General features: G+C 44.4%; 1 protein-coding gene across 1 annotated transcript in view; it reads left to right on the plus strand.

The window, feature by feature from the left end:
• The window catches only part of MCF2L2 (MCF.2 cell line derived transforming sequence-like 2), a 359,025-nt gene that overhangs the window by 276,383 nt on the left and 62,471 nt on the right, over positions 1-20,171 (plus strand). Inside the window, exons 19-22 of the mRNA XM_027875876.1 lie at positions 7,144-7,236; positions 8,975-9,067; positions 11,873-11,998; positions 17,527-17,748. Of these exons, the coding sequence (XP_027731677.1) occupies positions 7,144-7,236; positions 8,975-9,067; positions 11,873-11,998; positions 17,527-17,748 (534 nt within the window). The remainder of the gene's footprint in view (positions 1-7,143; positions 7,237-8,974; positions 9,068-11,872; positions 11,999-17,526; positions 17,749-20,171) is intronic.

The following is a 20,171-nucleotide window of genomic DNA, read 5'->3' on the forward strand; positions in this document are numbered from 1 at the left end:
ATGTCTTCTCCTACAAGTCCCCATGTTATGAAACAGCATTGCAGTTCTGGGCGTTTTTAAAAAGTAAACAATATTCAAAACAAGAAAATCTGGGCAAGAAATTATTTTAAAAATCCTTTGAAGGTGGGGGAGTTATTTTCTCCAAAAATTTTCAACCTTTTGCAAGTCTTCTCCAATCTGATACAATTTATGGTGTCAGGAGAAGGAACTATAGAAATAGGTCTTTATCTAGCACAATATTTTTTAACCATGAAACTAATTAGAAACTACATTATCTTGCTTCTGAAAGCACTTTTTGTATTCTTGGGATCTTTGAAATGATGAGGTATTACTTTTAGCTAAAGAGACAGGGTGGGTTGTGTATGTCTATTGTATTTACTGCCTTACCTGTGTGAATAGGTGACAGATCACTTTTTAAATCTATTAAAACTATAATTCCTAAGTTGAAAAATATATTTTTAAAGGTTTTCAAATCAGAGAAGTCCAGCTATAGAGATGTATAGGCAGAAAGCCCCATCAGTCTGCTGGCCCCACTGGCCAAGGTCTACCTTGGGTGGGCGTTCTTTGTTCATTCATTCGGCAAGCATTGGTGTAATGGGGTATAAGTCATGCCTCTTCCACTTATTATCCATATCACACAGGACAAATCACTTCTCTGTGCCTCAGTTTTCTCACCTGTGAAATGAGTCGCTTAGAACTGATACCTTCCAAGGACCCATCTAGCCAAAATCTATGATGGCATCATCCCACTATATATCAAGCAACAGCACTGGGGCTTGCAAAAAGTAGTAATATTTGGCCACAGTGTTCAAACAGCTTACAATCCAGTAGGGGAGAAAAATCTGAAAGGAAATGATTGACCAAAGGGTGCTTCAAATTTTTCTGGACAAGAACTCTTAGGAAAGATTCTTTGTATCTGATGATGTTGGACCTCAATGGTGGCCATTCGGTGATAGGGCTTAGAAAGGCCAAAAAAAAAAGAAAGAAAGAAGACAGAAAGGGGGGTTAGGGAGAGGGAGAGAAAGAAGAAAAAAAGCTTAAAGAGGGGGAAATCATGGAGGGGAAGAATTCTTTTCTTGGAATGCCTGGAGTAGGATAAAAATGGTGTTTGAAAAAGGTACAAGGGTATATGTTCATGACATTTAGAACTATTTTTTAACTCCCTGCCGGATTGGACAAAATGGCGGTCCATTCCAGCGAAATGAGGAAAATGAGGCCTGAGGTGACTTACCCAAGGTCATACACCTTGGGTTGGAACTCAAATCCCATGAGTCCAAGTCTAGAATCTAATAAACTCCATCTTTACAGACGTGGAAACAGAAGCTGAGAATTTAAGTAACTTGCCCAACGTTGCACAGGTAGTAAGGAGAAGAGCAGAAATTAAACTTGGGCCCCTCCCACTCAAATGTGCTGTCTTTCCAGAACCTCTCCCTGATTCTGCCCCCTAAAATTCAACCACATCTGGTGCTGAGCCTTGTCCGACTTCCAGGATGTCTCTGCTCTAAAAGAACTAGAGAAACTCTGTGGAGAGGTACCCGGAGGCCTGGATTTTGTACAGACCTGGCCTCGGCCCATCCCTCCTTCCCAACAGCCTCCGTTTTTTCCCTTGACTGAGTGCGCTTGATAAAACCCGTGGCTCTTAATTGACCACAAATTCAGTCTGAGTCGGCGGTCTGATAGGGCTCCTAAAAATGCCAGCGCCCTCTCGGGAGACTGCAGTGAAAAGCTGATGTCCAGATCAAGAGAGGTCATTGGGTCAGAGATATTATAATAGTGAAAACAATAATACCAGCAGCAATAATAGCATTTACATAAAGCCTTAAAGTTTTCTACTTATAAAGCACTTTAAAAACTTTATCTCACTTGATCGTCAAAACAACCCTGGTGGGTAGGTGATGTTACTATCCCCATTTTACAGATGAGGCAAACAGAGGTTAAGTGACTTGCCCAGGGGCACACTGCGAGTAAGTGTCTACAGCAGGATTTGAACTTGGGTCTTCCTGACTCCGCTGTGCACCTCTCTGCCTAGTGTAGGACTAGATGCCCAGCCATCTTGCTTCATTTCATACTGGTCAAACTGAGCAGTGACAAGTAAGTTGGAACGTGTTCAGGGGACAGGAGACTATGCCTTTCAGGGGTCACTTGAAGGGACTGTTCCATTTTTTGTCTCAGTCTTCCCAGTGCCTAGTACAGTGTTGGGCACAAAGCAAGTGCTTAATAAATGCATGTTGGCTGGTTGGTGGATTGAGCGATTCTCTTCCTTGCTCGGAGCCTCAGTTTCCTCATCTGTAAAATGTGGGGGACTCAATTAGATGGCTTCTAAGGTCCCTTCCGGTGTGATTCATTTTTCCTGACCCCACTATTCATTTTCTGAGCAAGCCCCTTCACCGCCTGTCTGGGCCTGAGTTTACCTGAGCAGAGGGGAACTGGTCCAGGTCAGAAAGAGAGCAGGTCATAGCTTCTGCACTGATCAGTTTTAGAATTGGGCCCACGAGTGGCCCCGGCGCTTCCAGCCTGAGGGAGGTAGGGAGACCCGGCCTTAAAAACAGCAGCAGCAACCACAACAACAAAGTGGAGCCAACCAAGGGTAGGATGGCCACCTGGGCTGGGATTGGATCCCTCCTCATTGTGGGTCTGCAGGCAAACAGTCATAGCTTTGGAGCAAGAAACTGGCGAGTCAGTCACGTTCCAGAGGAGAAACTGAGGCCCAGCGAGGACGGGATTTGCTCCAGAACCAGGGTCTGAGCTCAGGCGAGTTTTTCCTCTCTCCACAGCACTGATAGAGGACCGCTGGAGAACGTTCTAGACCCGTTCAGGTAGAGGTTGGATTAGATGGCCTGAGGGTCCCCCCCAGCCCAGATTCTGCCATTCTCAGACCTCCTGAAGCAGCAAACAGCATGCAAGGCCGTGCTCAGATACAGCTTAGGTGTTAGTTGATAAGCCATCATCAATTTTGTTCAGTCCATCAAGCATTTATGAAATGCCTGCTGTGTGCCAGGCATTATAGTGTTGATCGCTATGCTCTATAAACCTATCTTTCAGGAAAGATGTCCCACTTTCCTGATGTGAGACACTTAGGATCATAGATTTAGAACCAAAAGGGACCTTATAGGTTGTTGAGGCCATTTTACAGCTGAGGAAACTGAGACTGAGAGAGGTTTCTTGGCTTGCTCATGGTCGCACTGCTAGTAAGTATCTGAGGTGGCATTTGGACTACGATCTCCCTGACTCTGAGGGGTCCAGCTGGGCCCAGCACACAGTTATTATTGGAAGCTCTGACTCACTGTTTGAGTCAGCTGGTCTGAATGGCATTCCACTTAAGGGAGGAACCTGGAGCTTCTGCTACAGGTGAAGTGACAAACGATGGTGGGCAAAGAGGGTGAGGCCATGTGCAGCCTCAAGGCCGAAGGTTCCTCATCCTCGGATAAAGACAAACTGGCTCCTCCCATTCTCCCCCCCACCCCAAAAAAGTAAAGGCTTCCAAGTCTCCTGGGAGGGACCATGTGCAGGAAGTAAAATGCTTGTAGGAGCTGCACTCCGAGTGCTGGGAGAGTGGGAACAATAAAAAAAAAAAACCAACAACAAGAAGAAAAGATACAGACATACAAATCACAGATCAGTGGCCTGAGCGATGGGAGGACACATGCAAATATTCTGGAGGAGGAGGAGGCCAAGCTTATGTCATGGCGCCTGGACCACGTCCCCTTTTATACCCTAACCACGGACGTGATGCAGACCCTTCTGTGGTTCAGTCGTTTTCTGTCGTGTCCGACTCTTTGTGACCCTTATTTGGGGTTTTTGGAAGGGTTTGCCATTTCCTTCTCCAGCTCATTTGACAGATGAGGAAAGTAGCCCAGGGTCACCCAGCTAGTAAGTGTCTGAGGCCAGATTTGAACTCAGGAAGATGAGTCTTCTTGACATGGGTCAGCCCTGTATCCACTGTTCCACCTAGTTGCCCAGTGCAGGCCCAGATTCTGCCCATGTTACACAATGTGCTTATAGATAAACGACACATGGGGGTTGGTTTGTCTTCCTCTATGTGACATTAGGAAATTTGCGGCCCCTTCTCTAGGTGGAATGGAGGAGTGTTGAGGAACTGTGACATGAAGTAAGGTTAGAGATCTGAGAACTCTCCCTGCTGCCATCTGCCCCATTGGCTGCCATGTTTAAAGAGCCTAGAATTTAAGGACCGAAAGGGACCTTAAAGATTATCTCATCCAACGCCCTCGTTTTAAAAATGAGGGAACTGATGACGGTTAGAGAGAGCAGGCAGTGGTAGAACGGTCATTATAGTCTGAGGCCGGATACACTTCTGGCATTGGTTAATGCTTCTGAGGAAACCTGAGGAGGCCAAACCACTGTGTTTCCTGCCCAAAAGAACTGTTTCCTTTCATCATTTTGCTGTCTTCAAATCCTTTCAGTTGAACTATGAAGAATATGGAGGTGGGAGGGAGGATCTGTGGGCACAGGGCCAAGCAGGATTTCTCTGTCCATTGGTCCTTTCTTAGAGTTGGGTTTCCAAGGTTTCCATAGAGGTCAGGTGACTTGCCCGGGGCCGCACAGCTAATAAGCTGTGTCTAAGGTTGGATTTGAACTTGGTTTTTCCTGACTCCAAATCCAGCCCTCTCTATGCACTATATCACCTAGCTGCCTCTCATCCCTCTACACACCAGCCCCTCTAAGGAATCTCCATCTGAGCACTAGGGCCATCATTAACCCAGTTAAAATACCCATCTCCAAATGTGACAGGGGGTTTAGAGGTGAGCAGAAAGCCAGAGAGGGACCTCGATTGGCTATGCTAAACTTTGTGCTTGGAGTGGCTGATTCCTGAAATAGAGATTTAAGAAACAGAGCCAGTCTTATCCTTTTTTCCCTCCCCGGATCCAAAATTCCAAGGCACAGAATTTGTGCCACACAGGGGCAGCTAGCTGGCTCAGTGGATAGAGCACTGGGCCTGGAGTCAGGAGGACCTGAGTTCAAATCTGGCTTAGACACTTACTAACTGTGTGACCCTGGACAAGTCACTTAACCCTGATTGGCTTAAAAAAATCATGCCACACATTCTTACAGGTAGAACAACCAAGCTCTCTGCTTGGAAGAAGCGCCTGCTGCCCTCCCGTATTAGAGTTTTGTATAGACCAATATCCTTTCTTCCCCACAATCATTCATTTTCCATCTGTCCTCCCTGAGTAGGACCTACTTAGAATTATTAATCCTTTGCCTCTTCCATTAGATAGACCAGGCACTGAAACAAGGCCTCTCTCACAGACCCCACGTGGTGAGAATCTGTTCCTGTGTCCCTGCCTCAGCCAGGTGCCACAGCAAGACTTGAAATTAGGAAGACCTGAGTTCAAATCCTGCCTTGGACACTTGCTAGTTATATGGCCCTCAGCAAACCACTTAACTCCTTTCTGCCTCTATTTCTTTCATTGTTAGATGAAGGGGTTGAAGTTACTGATCTCTAAGGTCCCTTTAGGCTCAAAAATCTATGGCCCTGTAATGGTGACCTTTAGAGTTCTGGCCTTCCCTACAGCATTGTGCCCTCCTCAGAAGGAGCTGCCCCGAGGAGGTTTAAGGAAGAGCCATGTAAGCAGCCATGTTGGGACTGAGAGGCAGGAAGCGTGGTTGGTGGAACGGTGGCTGTATTAACCTGGAGAAGAGAAGGCTGGGGGAGGGAGGGAGGCAGGCAGAGAATCCTAGGGCCAGAGTTGGAAGGGCCAGGGGATGGCCTGTTGGGGCAGGGTTGTCAGAGACCCTGAATTTCATTGGGTGGCCAGTAACTCAAAAGCCATCTAGTTCAACCCCCTTCCCTTTACGGATAAGGAAAAAAGGTGTAGTATGACTAAGTGACTTGTCCAAGGTCCACAGGTAGTGAATCCTAGAGGTGGACTTTGCACCCAGGTCCTCTGACTCCAGGGCAGCTAGGTGGCACAGTGGAGAAGACCTCAGACACCTACTAGCTGTGTGACCCTGGGCAAGTCACTTAACCTGTTTTGCCTTAGTTTCCTCATCTGTCCAATGAGCTGGAGAAGGAAATGGCAAACCACTCCAGTATCTTTGGCAAGAAAACCCCAAATGGGGTCGTAAAGAGTCAGACACAACTAAACGACAACCCCCGACTCCAACAGCAGGTCTCTTTCTGCTGAAGCACGCTGTCAGATAACAGTCTTCACATGTTTGAAGGACTGCTGTGTGGAACAGGCAGATTTCCACTTTAGCATACCAAAAACTTGCTCACACTTGGAGCTCTCCAAAGGTGGAAAGGACTGCCTTGGAAAGGGATGGGTTCTCCACCATCAGATGTCTTTAATTAAAAACTAAAAGACCACTCCTCTTGGGAATGATTCAGAAGGGAGAAAGAGAGACAGGAGAGACAGGCAGGGAAGAAGAGGAGGAGGGGGAGGAGGGGAAAGGAGGAGGAAAAGGAAGTTTCTTTTTGCTTGTGGGTGAGCTGGGAAAGGCAAAGCAACAGTTTGTGCATTGATAGTACCAGGTGTGGAGAAAAGGCGTGGTTAACAACTGGAGAACCATGGGCCCTAGCCACAGAGGATGAATTTACTGGCCAGAACCTACATACTGGGAAAGGATGAGGGGAAAGGCGTTTCCTTGGTATAAAGACGTCCAGAATGTGCAAGGATTTCGAAAGTTCAGTGGTTTTCATATATTTTCCTCACTTTCCAGACAAAACGATAAGAATAAGAATTGTTTGGAATTAACAACATTGCTTAGAACAGAGGTGTCACAGACACCAAGGTGCATACAGCCTGAGGCCCCAAACAGTATTAAAATGTAACTGGGAAATATTTAACCAAATAAATACAAATATAATAAAACACTGAGAATGTTAATACGTGGTTTTCTAAGTCAGCATGCATTTGCAGGGATCCTTATACCGGACTGAGTGGTTCCCGTTTCTATCTGAGTTTGACACCAGTGGCTTAGAACATATGGTCCTTGTGAGCAGGGATTATTTCATTATTTTTTTGGCCTTTGTCTCCCTAGGGTCTAGAATAGCACGTGGCACACAGTAGGTGACTAATAAATGTTTGTTGATTGATCAACTATTCCAACTTTCCAACTAGCTGCTTTCTGATATACATTCACTCGGTTGTTTTTGTTGTTTTCTTTTTTCCTCCTTTTCAGAAAGAGGATCTTCAGGTCTATGAAAAATACTGTCAAAATAAGCCACGGTCTGAAACACTGTGGAGACAATGTGGAGACAGCATCTTCTTTCAGGTACAGCTCAATACAAATCCCTGAGAGCCTTAAGCAAGCAACCACCATTCTTCCTATAGTACAGAGGTTCAAGCTCTGGACTCAAAATCACAGGGGCCATCCTGGGTTCGAATCTGGCCTCTCAATGATTACTAGCTCTGTGACCCTGGGCAAGGTATTTCACCTAAGTTTGTTTCCTCATCTGTAAAGTGAGTGTAGTAATATCAATGTCGTATACCTCACAAGACTGTTGTAAGACTTAAGTGAAACAAAAGAGACAGACAGACGCACACCCACAGACAGAAAGAGACAGAGACAGAGAAAGATGAGGGACATAGTAGGTAGATAAGATAGATGATAGATAGAATAGGTAGATAAATGGAGATAGAATAGATAGATAGTATAGAGATAGATAAACATAGATGATAGGAAGGAAGGAAGGAAGGGAGAGAAAGAAGGAAAGAAAAAGAAAGAGAGAGAGAAAGAAAGCTTCGCATAATACTATACAATTTTTTTTAAAATGTCATTTGTTTGTTTGGTCCAAACCTGTGACTTTATTGGTACAAGGAAAACCTAGTGAAGAGATTCCTTCTCCCAATGGAGATCAGCACTGTCTCGATTTAGGGAGTTTCCTAGAATAAGTGACTTCCCCAGGGTCACAGAGCCAATAGGCATCAGAAGCATTGCTTGCACCAAAGTCTTCCTGTTTTTAAAATCAGCTCTGTATCCTCACTCTGCCAGTATTGTTATTATTATCTTCATCACTATCACTCTTTAAAGAAACCCAGATCTTTTCATCTACTCCTAAGAGTTTGATCCTAGAGCAAAGTGACATATTTGATTAAAAGCATCTAGTCTGTTTTTTTCAGACAACACATAAAGCAGAGACAGTAGATGATAATAATCTCTTGATAGTGGAGATGAAAAATAAACCTGACTTTGGTCCACTGAGAGTTTAATGACTTGCCCAGATCACATAACCAGCGTGTATCAAAGGCAGGACTTGAACTCAAGTCTTACTGGTTTCAAGGCCAGTTCTCTGTCCATTACTCCAGGATGTTATTTCTCATCATCATCATCATCATCATTGTCATCACCATGTAAAGAACCCCAGAATTTGTCATCTGCTCAGAGGAATTTGGTCATAGGGCCAATATGACTTACTTGATTAAAAGAGTCCATTGTATTTTGGAGAAGAGATATAAAGAGAAGTGAAAATAAATCAGACTCTGGGTCCAAAGTCATTACTTCAGCCTTCTTTTCAGTCTCTATGGAAAGATCCTTCCTTCAGCTGAGGAGGGGTTGTAGCTATGAAATAAAATTAATCAGTTTTACCTTGGTGATAGGAGGTGTCTTGAAAGCTGAGCTCAGCATGGGAAAGAACATACTGTCAACTGTGTGGTTTCCACCAGACCCCAGCACACATGAGAAGGGTGTAAATTTCTCTCACCAGGCCTCTGTCCTCTTCAGAAGAACCTAAAGTTCTCTTGTCTGCTAGTAGACTTGCTCATAAAAGGCCTGTGTCCGTGGACAAAACTCCCTACCTCCTCAGCTCTCCAGTGGAAGCAGCCATCCCACTTCTACCTTATTTCCTGTTCCCTCTCTTCCCTACACGTTTCACTCCAAACACTGGAGAACCACATGGTTAAATGAGAAAAACTGATCAACCCAGCAGCCAAGGGCCTGTTTTAGCCACGCTTGTCTAAATGCTTCTCCTTTCTCTACCTTTTTCCTTTCCTTTCCTTTTTGTTTTCCAAAGGAATGTCAGCGCAAGTTGGACCACAAACTCTCCCTGGATGCTTACCTCTTAAAACCGGTCCAGAGAATCACAAAGTACCAGCTGCTTTTAAAGGTAAAGGAAATGAGGCCACGATTTTGTACTTCAGAAAAATGGACGATGGATGTGGTCACCATATATCGGGGATTTTTCTAGGGCAGTCCTGATATCAAGTGTGCATAAGACCACGGGATTTAGAACTAGAAGAGACACTGGACATCATCTAATTAGTCCAACCCTCTCATTTTATAGATTTCTATCCCATTGTTTCCATAAAGCATCAAAATGCCCCAGAAATGACAATATTTTGTTAAATAAGAACTGAACGAATTTTACTCAGTGGGCATTATAATGGAAACATACAGATGTCCCAGAAGTCTTAGTGCAATTTAAAACAGCTTAAAATTGGACGTAGTTTTAAGCTATTTAAAAATGCAATAAGACCGTTGGGACACCCTGTATGCTAATACCAAGAATCCATGATCTTTTAGCATGGGAAACTCATCATGTGGGAACTCTGTCTACCAACCCAGATCAATCTATGACTTAGTAGATAAGTCTTAGGGATTGTCAGAGGTTCAGAATAGTTGTGTTCCAAAAGTTACCAAACTACTAAGTGTCAGAGTCTCGATTTGAACTCATGGTAAAGGGGCTCAGGATGCTGAATCTAGAGTCCAGAGGCCTGGGTTTTCTTTGTCACTCACTCTCTGTGGGGAAAATGTAGGGGGAGGAGGATGCCGAATAAGTCATGACTGGGCCCAGCCTGCCTGTATATCTTTTTCTTTATAACTTTCCACGGTAGAGTAACGGCAAGGCCAGTACTCCGTTAAGAACTGCAGGATCTTGCTTTTAAGAAGGTAAGAAATTGTGGCTTATTGTGCAATGGAACACCTGAGCACCTCCATTCACTGGCCTGCTGCTATGTGTTTCTGAAACCAAGGCTACCAATGCCCAGTGAGTTCCCCGTCATGGAGCCACTGCCTCGCTTGGGTTCTTGGCAGAAGAAGTGAAGGGGGCATTTAGTGAGCAAACAGCACTCAGGCCTTGTAGGACTACTTCAAAATCGAGCCAGAAACAAGAACCTTTGAGTGTTTAGTAGGGGATAGGTAAATAGCCCGTGAATGGGGCCTGTGGATTGAACACTGAAATCACAAAGGTAAACTTTCCTAGCTACAATTCTCCTGATCATGTGTTTATTGAGCCAATCAATAAGCACAGCTTTTTTGGTCTTTTAATTAGCAATTATCCTCTCCACCCCTTGTTGTTTTTATTATTGTTCAGTCAAGTCTGACTCTTCATGACCCCGTCTGGGGATTTCTTGACAAAGACACTGGAGTGGTTTGCCATTTCCTTTTCCAGCTCATTTCACAGATGGGGAAACTGAGGCAAATAGGGTTAGGTGACTTGCCCAGAGTCACACAATTAATAAGTGTCTAGGGCTGGATTTGGGCTCAGAAAGATGAGTTTTCCTGACTCCATGCCCAGCGCTTTATGGGCTATGGCGCCACTTAGCTGCCCCTAGCTCTCCGTAATGCAAAGTGTTTTATGTTTTGCAAGTATTTGACCAAATGTGATTTGGCATAGAGCTAGGGAAAGGAAAATTTGATTTCATGTGTATACTTGCCTAATGGGTAAAGATATCAGTGGGAACAGCTTCCCTTCCTAGTGTCAGAGGACCTAGGTTCAAATCTCATTTCTGATGCTTGCTACCTGTGTGACCTTGGGCAAGTCATTTAATCTCAATGGGCCTCAGTTTCCTTATCTGTAAAATGAGAGATCTGGACTCGAGTTGCCTCTGAGAGCCCTTATCTTTATCTGTCTGTGATGGTCATAAGTGAAGGATCCTAGACCTAAAATCTGGGTGAGAGGCTTACTTTGGTTGTGTCCATCGTGATAAACACAGATGGCAGGTACAACGGAACTGGGAATCACAAGACTTGGGTTCCAGTTCTGGCTGTGCCTTTTCCTTCTTGCATGACTGTGAGAATGTCACTCAGCCTCTCCGTCCCTCGCTTTCTTCAGCTGTAAAATGAGAGAAATTGGACCGGTGGCCCTCTTGAAGCCCGTCCTGGCTCTGAATCCACGACTGTAGGGTCCCATCTGCATTTAGCTATTCCCAAGGCAATGAAAATAACAGGAATAAGATTGTCTCCTAAATCTTAGAAAAAAGTTTCTTTGGGGGCAGCTAGGTGGTACAATGGATAGAGCACTGGCCCTGAAGTCAGGAGGACCTGAGTTCGAATCCGGTCTCAGATCAAACCCTGGACACTTACTAGCTGTGTGACCCTGGGCAACTCACTTAGCCCCAATTGCCTAAAAAAAAAAAAAAAAAAAAAAGTTTCTTTGCAGCTAGGTGGCCTAGTGGATAGAGCACCAGCCGTGGAGTCAGGAGGACCTGAGTTCAGATGTGACCTCAGACACATAACACTAGCTGTGTGACCCTGGGCAAGTCACTTAACCCCATTGCCTAGGCAAAAAAAAAAAAAAGAAAAAAAAAGAAAAGAAAAAGCAAAACATTTCTTGCCTTGTGTCTTCCAAGAAGGAGAAGGTTGTTTTGAAAGGTTTGCTTTCTTTATATTTTAAATACCTGGACTCTTTGCCTTGCAGGAAGAAAAATACACATGCATTTTCCGTGTCTAGGTCTTTCCTATTAATTAGGAAAGATGGTCTTATCTTCCTTGCCAACATCATCAAGTGATGTAGAAATCAATTCTGTGGCTCATCTAAAAGCCAAATGTTGACTCACCTCTGTCCCCTTAGCTGGGGCTGGGGCTGCTTTTCTGGGTCAATGTCTTGTCCAAGATCTAGGGGCCATTATCACAATAGATTGGGATGATCTTGGGCCTTTTGACTTCCCATATGATTTTTTGGTTCCCATAGGAGATGCTGAAGTGTAGCAAGAATTCAGAAGACACAGCAGAGCTGGAAGAAGCCCTGGCCACTGTCCTGGATATCATTAAATCAGTCAATGACTCCATGCATCAGATTGCAATCACTGGCTATGAGGTAGGTGTGGACCTCCGGAGATGTGAGAGTTATCCTTTCATGCAGAGGGCAAGTCAGAAAGGAGGAGGATGGGCGTCAGGGAGGAGAAAAAAGTGAAGGCAAGAAAGGAGCAAGTAATTATTACAAAAAAAAATTCTTTTTCTCGGGGTGGGGAGTAGAAACATTATAAAACTGAGCTTCATGACTCAGAGTTGTTTTTTAGCATTTTCAGGTATTTTGCTTTCCCTCAAGGCCAGAGTTGTTTTCATCTGGATAGAACAGAAATCTAGGGGTCAGAATTCATTTGGGTAGGGTGACGTTGAGGAAACTGAGGCAGACACGAGTTTAGCAGCAGGATCACCTAGCTAGGATGTGTCTGAGGTAAATTTGAACTCATGTCTTCCTGACTTTAGGCCCAGTGCTCTATCCACTACATTACTCATCTGCCTTTTTATTGGGGAGATTTCCCCGTAACTTTATACAGCTACATTCAACACACACACAGCTAGTGCCTACTGCGTACAAGGCTCTGTCTCTGACAATTAAGATCGGATCCCTACATTCCAGGAATTATCCCAAACAAGCTAGCAGAGGGAGTGATGGGAGTTCATATGGGCCCTGGGAGGAAGAATTAGCTTCCTAGCATTGTCTCTTTCTTGGTAAACAGAAGCATTCTTATTAAATACCCATTTTCACATACCAGAGCAGTGCCCGGAAGGCCACTGGCAGGAATGAGATACTTACCATCCAAGTTTAAATCATATAAGAGAGGAGGAAATAATGAGGAAAAGGCATGTGTGAAATGTTAGGAAACAGCCATCTCCTCTAATTAAATCTGGACAGATGCAAGCCTGTTGGCACACAAGATGATTCATCTTGCTCGCCAAGCTTAGGTGGGAGGGATATGGTGGCCCCTGGAAAGATGAGATCTAATTATCTGGGTTTGGCGGCATCATGGGACCTCAGCATCACTTTTGGGAACCCTATGTCATTCCCAGTGATAAGTGTGAAATATCCCTGACAGCTTCAGGGTGGGACCCAGGGAGGGAAAGGCCTTAGTCGCAGTCACACGGAGAACCGGCCAGCCTTGAGCTTGGGGTACCTGACCGCCAACGTGGCCTCTTCCTCTCAGCGCTTTCTGATCTAGCTCTGGCTGTGAAACAGCAACAGGAAGGAATCAAAGCAGGTTGGTCTGAGGGTTGAAAATGGAAACACAGAGTTTAATGGTGCTCTTCTCCTACAAGCCTGTGGAAACGAGTGTGTGTGTGTGTGTGTGCGCGCGTGTGTGACTCCGTCAGACTCTGTCATATCCGTTTGTATACAACTCACAAAGTGGATCACTCACAGGACCGTGGGATCACAGACCTGGAGCATGAGAGCCCATCTAATCCAATCATTGCCCCTCATAAATATAATCCCACTTCCCCCTCCTAAAACACGAACCTCTTCAGAGTAGGGACAGGCCCATTTTTTCATCGTGTCTTATGAATGCCTAACAGATAGCTCTTGTTGCTGGTATGTCTTTCAGACCAGGTCTCCCTTCCTCCCTCAGCCTGATCTTGCCCTGATCTGCATGGGAGCTTTAACTTGCTCCTTTTCTGAACCCCTCCTTAAGCAACCTGGTCTCCCCAACCCCCTACCCCAGCTCACCGTATCAGTCTCAAATTTAGTTGGAACACCTGATGAGCCCAGCCTGCTACAGCTCAAAACTCCTGAGCTCAAGAGATCCTCTAGCCTCTCAGCCTCCCTGGTATCTATGATTGCAGGTATGCACCACCATGCCCTAACAAATGGCTTTTAAAAAATGGGATTGAATGCCAGAGGAAGTATTGTGATTGTAATGGGAGGACCCGGTCTTTAAGGCATGTACCTTTTGCTGTCTGATGCCAATCCCCATGGAGGCATGGCGACCCTGCTTCTGGAAATGTGAGATGGAAGGACCTTTTCCCTTCCCCAACAAATGATTAAAAGATGAGTGGATATTCATTGTAAGCTTCCCAAAGGGAAGGAGTGGATCTTGATGGGTTCTGTATTTCCCAGGACACCTTGCACAATGCTGGGTGGTTAGAAAGAGCTCAGATGTTTTCCCCCAAGAGTAATAGCCCAATGGAAGACTTGGGCAACTTCTCAACCTCCTTCGAGATTGACAGATTCAGTGGGAAAAGAAGGATCCAATTCCACCAGGTTATTGTGGCCAGTGACTTCACTACGCCATGGCGTTTGCCTTCTGTGCTGGACTTTGTAACAACAATCTTTTTACCCAAGTGTGTTTCCTGACTCTTTTGATGGTGGGTTTGCCAACAGCTGTCATATGGTCACCAGAATGATTAATGAGGCCAGCAGTAAAAGATGTTCATGTGATTGTTTGACTTCACACAATGCACTCAATTTTTTTTGTTTATTTGTTTTTTTTTTGTTGTTCCTCAATCCTCTAGGGTACTCCCAAAGGATTCAGGATGGCTTCTCTCTAATGTTATCATCTTGAGCCCCACCCCCTCCCCAGTTATGTTTCCTCCACTGTTAAGTGCCAATGAGTAGCATCCTGGTTCCATTTAACCACTTACCACCAATTAGACTTTACAAAGGAATTTTTCCTTTAAAGATAGAGCAATCACAAAAGTACATTTCCTTCCAATAGCTCAGGTGTGTATACTCTCCCCTACCCCACCTTGATTTCCAGGGAAAATGGGCTCAGACAAAACTTAGTTTCTACATAAGATTGGCCCCACCAGCTTCACGTTCAGTTACTAAATGACTGCCAAAGGTCTCTCCCCTCACATCACTGTCTGTCACCGGAAACCATCAGTGGAGTCAAATTACCAAAGTATAGGCAAAGAGAAAAGTGACAAAGGTTTCAGTGCTAATCCTTTTGGAATGTCTTAGCGACCAAAGAGCCTTCTATACATCATGTGGTTAGGCAACCAAAACCAATTACAAAGTATCTACACATGTTCCATGTCTCTCCAAGGCATTTCTAGCACACACCATCACTTGTCTCCACATGGGGAGAAGATGGCAGAGGTGCTCTGTGTAGCAGCCAGTCCCCATTATACTGTACCAGTGGGCCTTGCCATCTGCCTGGCAGCTGAGCCTTCCTATATGTGTTGTCTCTCCCCTTAGAATCCGAGCTCCTTGAGAGCAAAGGCTTTACTATTTGTATGTGTGACCAATCTCTGCTGCCCTTGAATTTTCTTCTTAAATTTCTGATCTGCTCTTGGTGCTTGATTTGTGACTTTGGGCAAGTCAGTTGACTTTCCTGGGCCTCAATTTCTTTATTTATAAAGTGAGTAAGTTGGACTAAGTGTCCTCTGAGGTCCCTTCCAGTTCTGGATTGGTGATCCCCTGATCCCCTGAGTGGCTCACTTGGTGAATTCTCATCAGTAAAATTTCCACCCCAACATGCTCACCCGTATTGCTTCCTGATTCCCTCATCACTACCACCCCTGCTGCCGTCTGTGAAGCAAATGTAATATTAGTTCACATTAGGCAAAAATCTGCTGGTACCTGAAGAAGGTGGGTGGGGCAGGGAAGCATGCCATTCATGATAATGTCAAATGAGAATTTTTTGAGATATCTCTTGATTTAGATAACTCCTGCCACAGTCCCATTAGTGCAAATTAATAGCTAGAATTCATATAGTGCTTTAGGTTTACAAAGCTCCTTATAAATATTATCCCACTTGATACCTCCTTTGTGAGGTAGGCACTATTATTATCTATTATCTCCATTTTACAAATGAGGAAACTGAGGCAAACAGGGTTAAATGGCTGTGCCCATGGTTACATAGTTAGTAAGTGTCTAAGGGTGACTACAGGCCTGGAGCTCTATCTACTGTACCACCTAGATGCCTATAATATATATATATATATATATATGTATATATATATGTGTGTGTGTGTGTGTGTATGTATAATCAGTATATATGCATATATTTAATATATACAGCTGTAGCTCTCTCTCTTTCTCTGTCTCTCTTTCTTTCTCTTCTGTCATATCCTCTGGGCTACCTCCACAATTCATCCCTTACAGGTTTGCGGGTTGAGCTCAAAAGGGGGTGGTTATTACCTCAAGTTCAAAGTAATCAGACACAATTAACTCAAAGTAAAGGCATTTTACTTCGCTGGGGTAGTGAGAAGAGTAGCTACACAACATTCCCCTCATAAACCTGGGACATCCTCTCCCAAAGATTTATCCAATGTCAGCAGGAAGAGCAGGTGCAGATGAGGACATACGGGTAGTGGGGCAAATGCACATTGATTACATCGGGTCCTGCTGGGTCCTGCCGGCTCCCTCCTGCCCTGTTTTTCTCACTCTAGACCCTGGCAGGTCTGAGCAGCTCGCTTGTCTGCTCTCCCTGGACCTGCTTCGTGCTGTAGCTTGGCTCTTGATGGCCTGGGCAGGTCCTCTCTTGAATCTGTAGTCATCTCTAGTGTCTGCTACCAAGGGTCCCGTTACTCAAATCGGTTTCCCACCCACAACTCTCTGACTCTGTTTCCCAATAGGTGGAGTGTCTTTTTCTGATTGGGGATGGGTAGGAGAAGGCAGAGAGATGCCTCCGGCAGAGGCACAGGGACCGCACTCCACAAGGTGTTTGGTATCTTCAGTGTGTCTTGCATGAACCTCATCTGCCTCCAAGGCTGAAAGGCCAGCTGGGTAGCCAGCCTTTAGCCAGCCAAGGGCCAGTTATCCTTCCAATTTCTTCAGAGAAACCTCTTCACAATTTCTAGAGATAACTACTAGGCATGGTTACCTCCTAGCAGTTGGCTTACCCATCAATATCTCATTAATTCTGTTATCTATGCCTTACTTTCTGTGATTACATCAACCAGAGTAGGTCAAGGTGAGGTGGGAGAAACAACTTCTCTCCCCCATTACACATACAATGACTTTTGCAATAGAAATGACAGGTCCCTAAAAGGAAGTTAAACTGTTGAGTAGTAGACAAACCAAGAGAAAAAGGAAATAAGCCTTTATTAAGCATCTCCCTTGTTCCGGTCACTGTTCTGAACTCTTTTATTACTTCATTTGACCCTTATTGCAATCTTGTGAAGATAGGTGCTATTAATCTCCCCTATTTTGCACTTTACCCATGGTCACACAACCGGGGAGTGTCTGAAGTCAGATCTGAACTCTGGTCTTCCCGATTCCCGGTGGAGCTGAGAATTCTGTATTCACTGAGCTACCTAGCTGAGGAGATGATGCAACATACCTTCAGCCTCATGTCAGACAGGTAGAGGCTGCTACTGGCAGCGATGGTTGTTTCCATTGTCAGGCACAGTCTCTGACTTGAATATTTTTCCTGAATTGTTTCTGATGGTCGCAAGGTAGGATTTGGTCCAGAGTGGGATAGAAAGTATTTAAGTACCAATAAAAAAGTATCGATAAAATGTGTGGGTATTTTTTAAAGTAAAATATGGGAGTCGTATGAGATGACGTCTAAGTCCCTTGTAGCTCTAAGTTGCTGATGCCGGGATCTCGGATCCTATGAGGATTCTCCCTCCCTCGTGGACATCAGCTTCCTTCTCCTTGTGTCTCTGTGCGTCCCCCAGGGAGACCTTCACGAGCTGGGCAAGCTGCTGATGCAGGGCTCCTTCAGCGTCTGGACCGACCACAAGAAGGGCCACAACAAGGTCAAGGATTTGGCCAGGTTCAAACCCATGCAGCGTCACCTCTTCCTCTACGCCAAGCTCCTGCTCTTCTGCAAGAAGCGAGAGGACAGTGCAGACGGGCACGAGAAGTCTCCCTCGTACAGCTTTAAAAATTCTCTCAAGGTAACGACAATAGTAAAAAGAAGAGTCCTCCAAAGGACATCAGGCTGGAATGGAGGGAGGCACATATGCTGGTGAGAGGCATGTTCACTGAAATCACCCCGGGCTAGGTAGAGGCTGATACTTGTATCACCTCATGTTAAAGCACTTTATTTTATCCTTGCATCACCTTCTTTTAAAAGCACTTTATTAAAAAAAAATGATGTCTTTTGTTTTATATCACCGGCTTTTTTCAGTATCTCCTTCCTTCTACTCTCTCCCAGAGTCATCTCTTTTATAATAAAGACTAAAAAAACAAAACAAAACAAAACAAAAAATCCAAAAAACAGTTCATCAAAACTAACCCATCAACCAAGTCCTAAATACCATGTAGCGATTCTAACCCATAGTCCCCTACCTCTACAGTGAACAAATGAATGAAAGCATTTATTAAGTACTTATGTGTGCCAAATTCTGTGTTAAGTGCTAGGGATATAAATGAGGAAAGTGAGTCTGAAAGAGCTCATAGTTTAATTGGAGGAAACAATACATACAAGAGAGTTCAGCTTGCAGGACAGATGGAAACATGCAGCTGTCCAAAGAGTATAGACGGGAAGGAAATATTCATACAGTGTTTTTAGGTTTGCATTGTGCCTTATATACATTATTTAATTTGATCCTCAGTCAGTCCACAAGCATTTACTGAGCTCTTACTGTGAGTCAGTTATATACTACATGCTAGGAATAGAAATACAGGAAGACAGTCCACGCCCTTAAGGGACTTACACTCTAATGAGGGAAGAACATATATAAAAGGAGGCTGAAAAGCTGGTAGGGAGACGTGAAGGTGTCCTGTACTAGGAGCATGGAAGAAAAAATGTCCAGAGTGCTGCTTGGGGAGGAATGAGACATGGCTGGCTGGCTCTGGTACCCTCCTTAAGGGGAAATTCTAGAAGAGCCATCCAATCAGAGGGAGAGCTCTCCAGGGTCCCTCCAATGGGTTAATCTCCGGGCTTCAGTGAGCTTCACAAAGACCTAGAAAAGGAGGTACTATTATTATTGCCATTTTAGAGACTGGACCAGTAATTGGATGAACATAAGGCACTCCCAAGCAAAGGAACTCCCTCTAACCAATGTAGATTATCACCTTCTCTCCATTTTATAATGTTAGAGAGTTGTCTAAAGAACTGAGAGGTTAATTGACCTGCTCAGGGTCACACAGCTAATAAATGTCAGAGATGGAATTTGAATCCAACTTTCTACAAGTCCAGCCCTCTAATGGATATTACCTCTTTAGATTTAGATATCTATATATCTATCTGTATGTATGTATATGTATATATCTATACACATATACACACATATATACACATTATAATATCTCTCTAATTTAGTCCTCACAACAATTCCATGAGATATAGGTTCCATAGTTGTAATTATTAACCCCATTTTGCAGATGGGGAAACTGAGGCTCAGGGTCACAGAGCTAGTAAAAATCAGAAGTGAGATTTAAATCCAAATCTTCTTGTCTCATTATTGCATTCTCCTGGATGAAGTTATTGATTATTTCTATGATTTGTTGTTTGATCCACTCATTCTTTAGGATTAGATTGTTGAGTTTCCAATTAATTTTTGGCCTATCTTTCCATGGCCCTTTATTACATATAATTTTTATTGTATCATGATCTGAAAAGGATGCATTTAATATTTCTTCCTTTCTATGTTGTTTTGTGAGGTTTTTATGCCCTGGTACATGGTCAATTTTTGTGCAGGTGCCATGGACCGCCGAGAAAAAGGTGTATTCCTTTCTGTCCCCATTCAGTTTTCTCCAGAAGTCAACCCCATTTAACTTTTCTAAAATTCTGTTGATCTCCTTAACTTCTTTCTTGTATATTTTGTGTTTAGATTCATCTAGTTCAGAGAGGGGAAGGTTGAGGTCCCCCGCTAGTATAGTTTTGCTGCCTATTTCTTCCTGTATCTCCCTAAACCCAGATCTTCCTAAACCCAGATCTTCTTGACCATTAGTCTAATACTAATTTCTCTGTGCCCACAACCAAAGGGAGGGATTGGCAAGAACGCAGGAAAGTGCCTCCAAAAAAGCAAACAGTTGCCAACACAGACAATGGAAGGGCAAGGAATCAGCCCAGTGGCAGATTCAGGCTGGTGCTGCTGCTGGTGACAGGTCATGTGAGGCCCCTCCATAGGGAAGGGGGGTCAGAGTCTGTCCCTTTGTACTTCCCTCCTGAGCCCTGGCTTTGGAGGGAAGTTGCTGATTTTTATCACTTCACTGGTTTTTTTCCCAGAGCCCAGCAGAATTTGTGCTGCTCACAAGCAGCTGACAAAGCCGGGCCTCACCCTGGGGAAGGTATGAGCCTGCAGCTGCCTCCTTGAAGAATTTGTTAGGGATCAGCCAGGTGGCACAGTGGATAGAGCTCCGGCCTTGGAGT

Source organism: Vombatus ursinus, unplaced genomic scaffold (genome assembly GCF_900497805.2).
Source record: "Vombatus ursinus unplaced genomic scaffold, bare-nosed wombat genome assembly UNPS02014810.1, whole genome shotgun sequence".
Lineage (NCBI taxonomy): Eukaryota > Metazoa > Chordata > Mammalia > Diprotodontia > Vombatidae > Vombatus > Vombatus ursinus.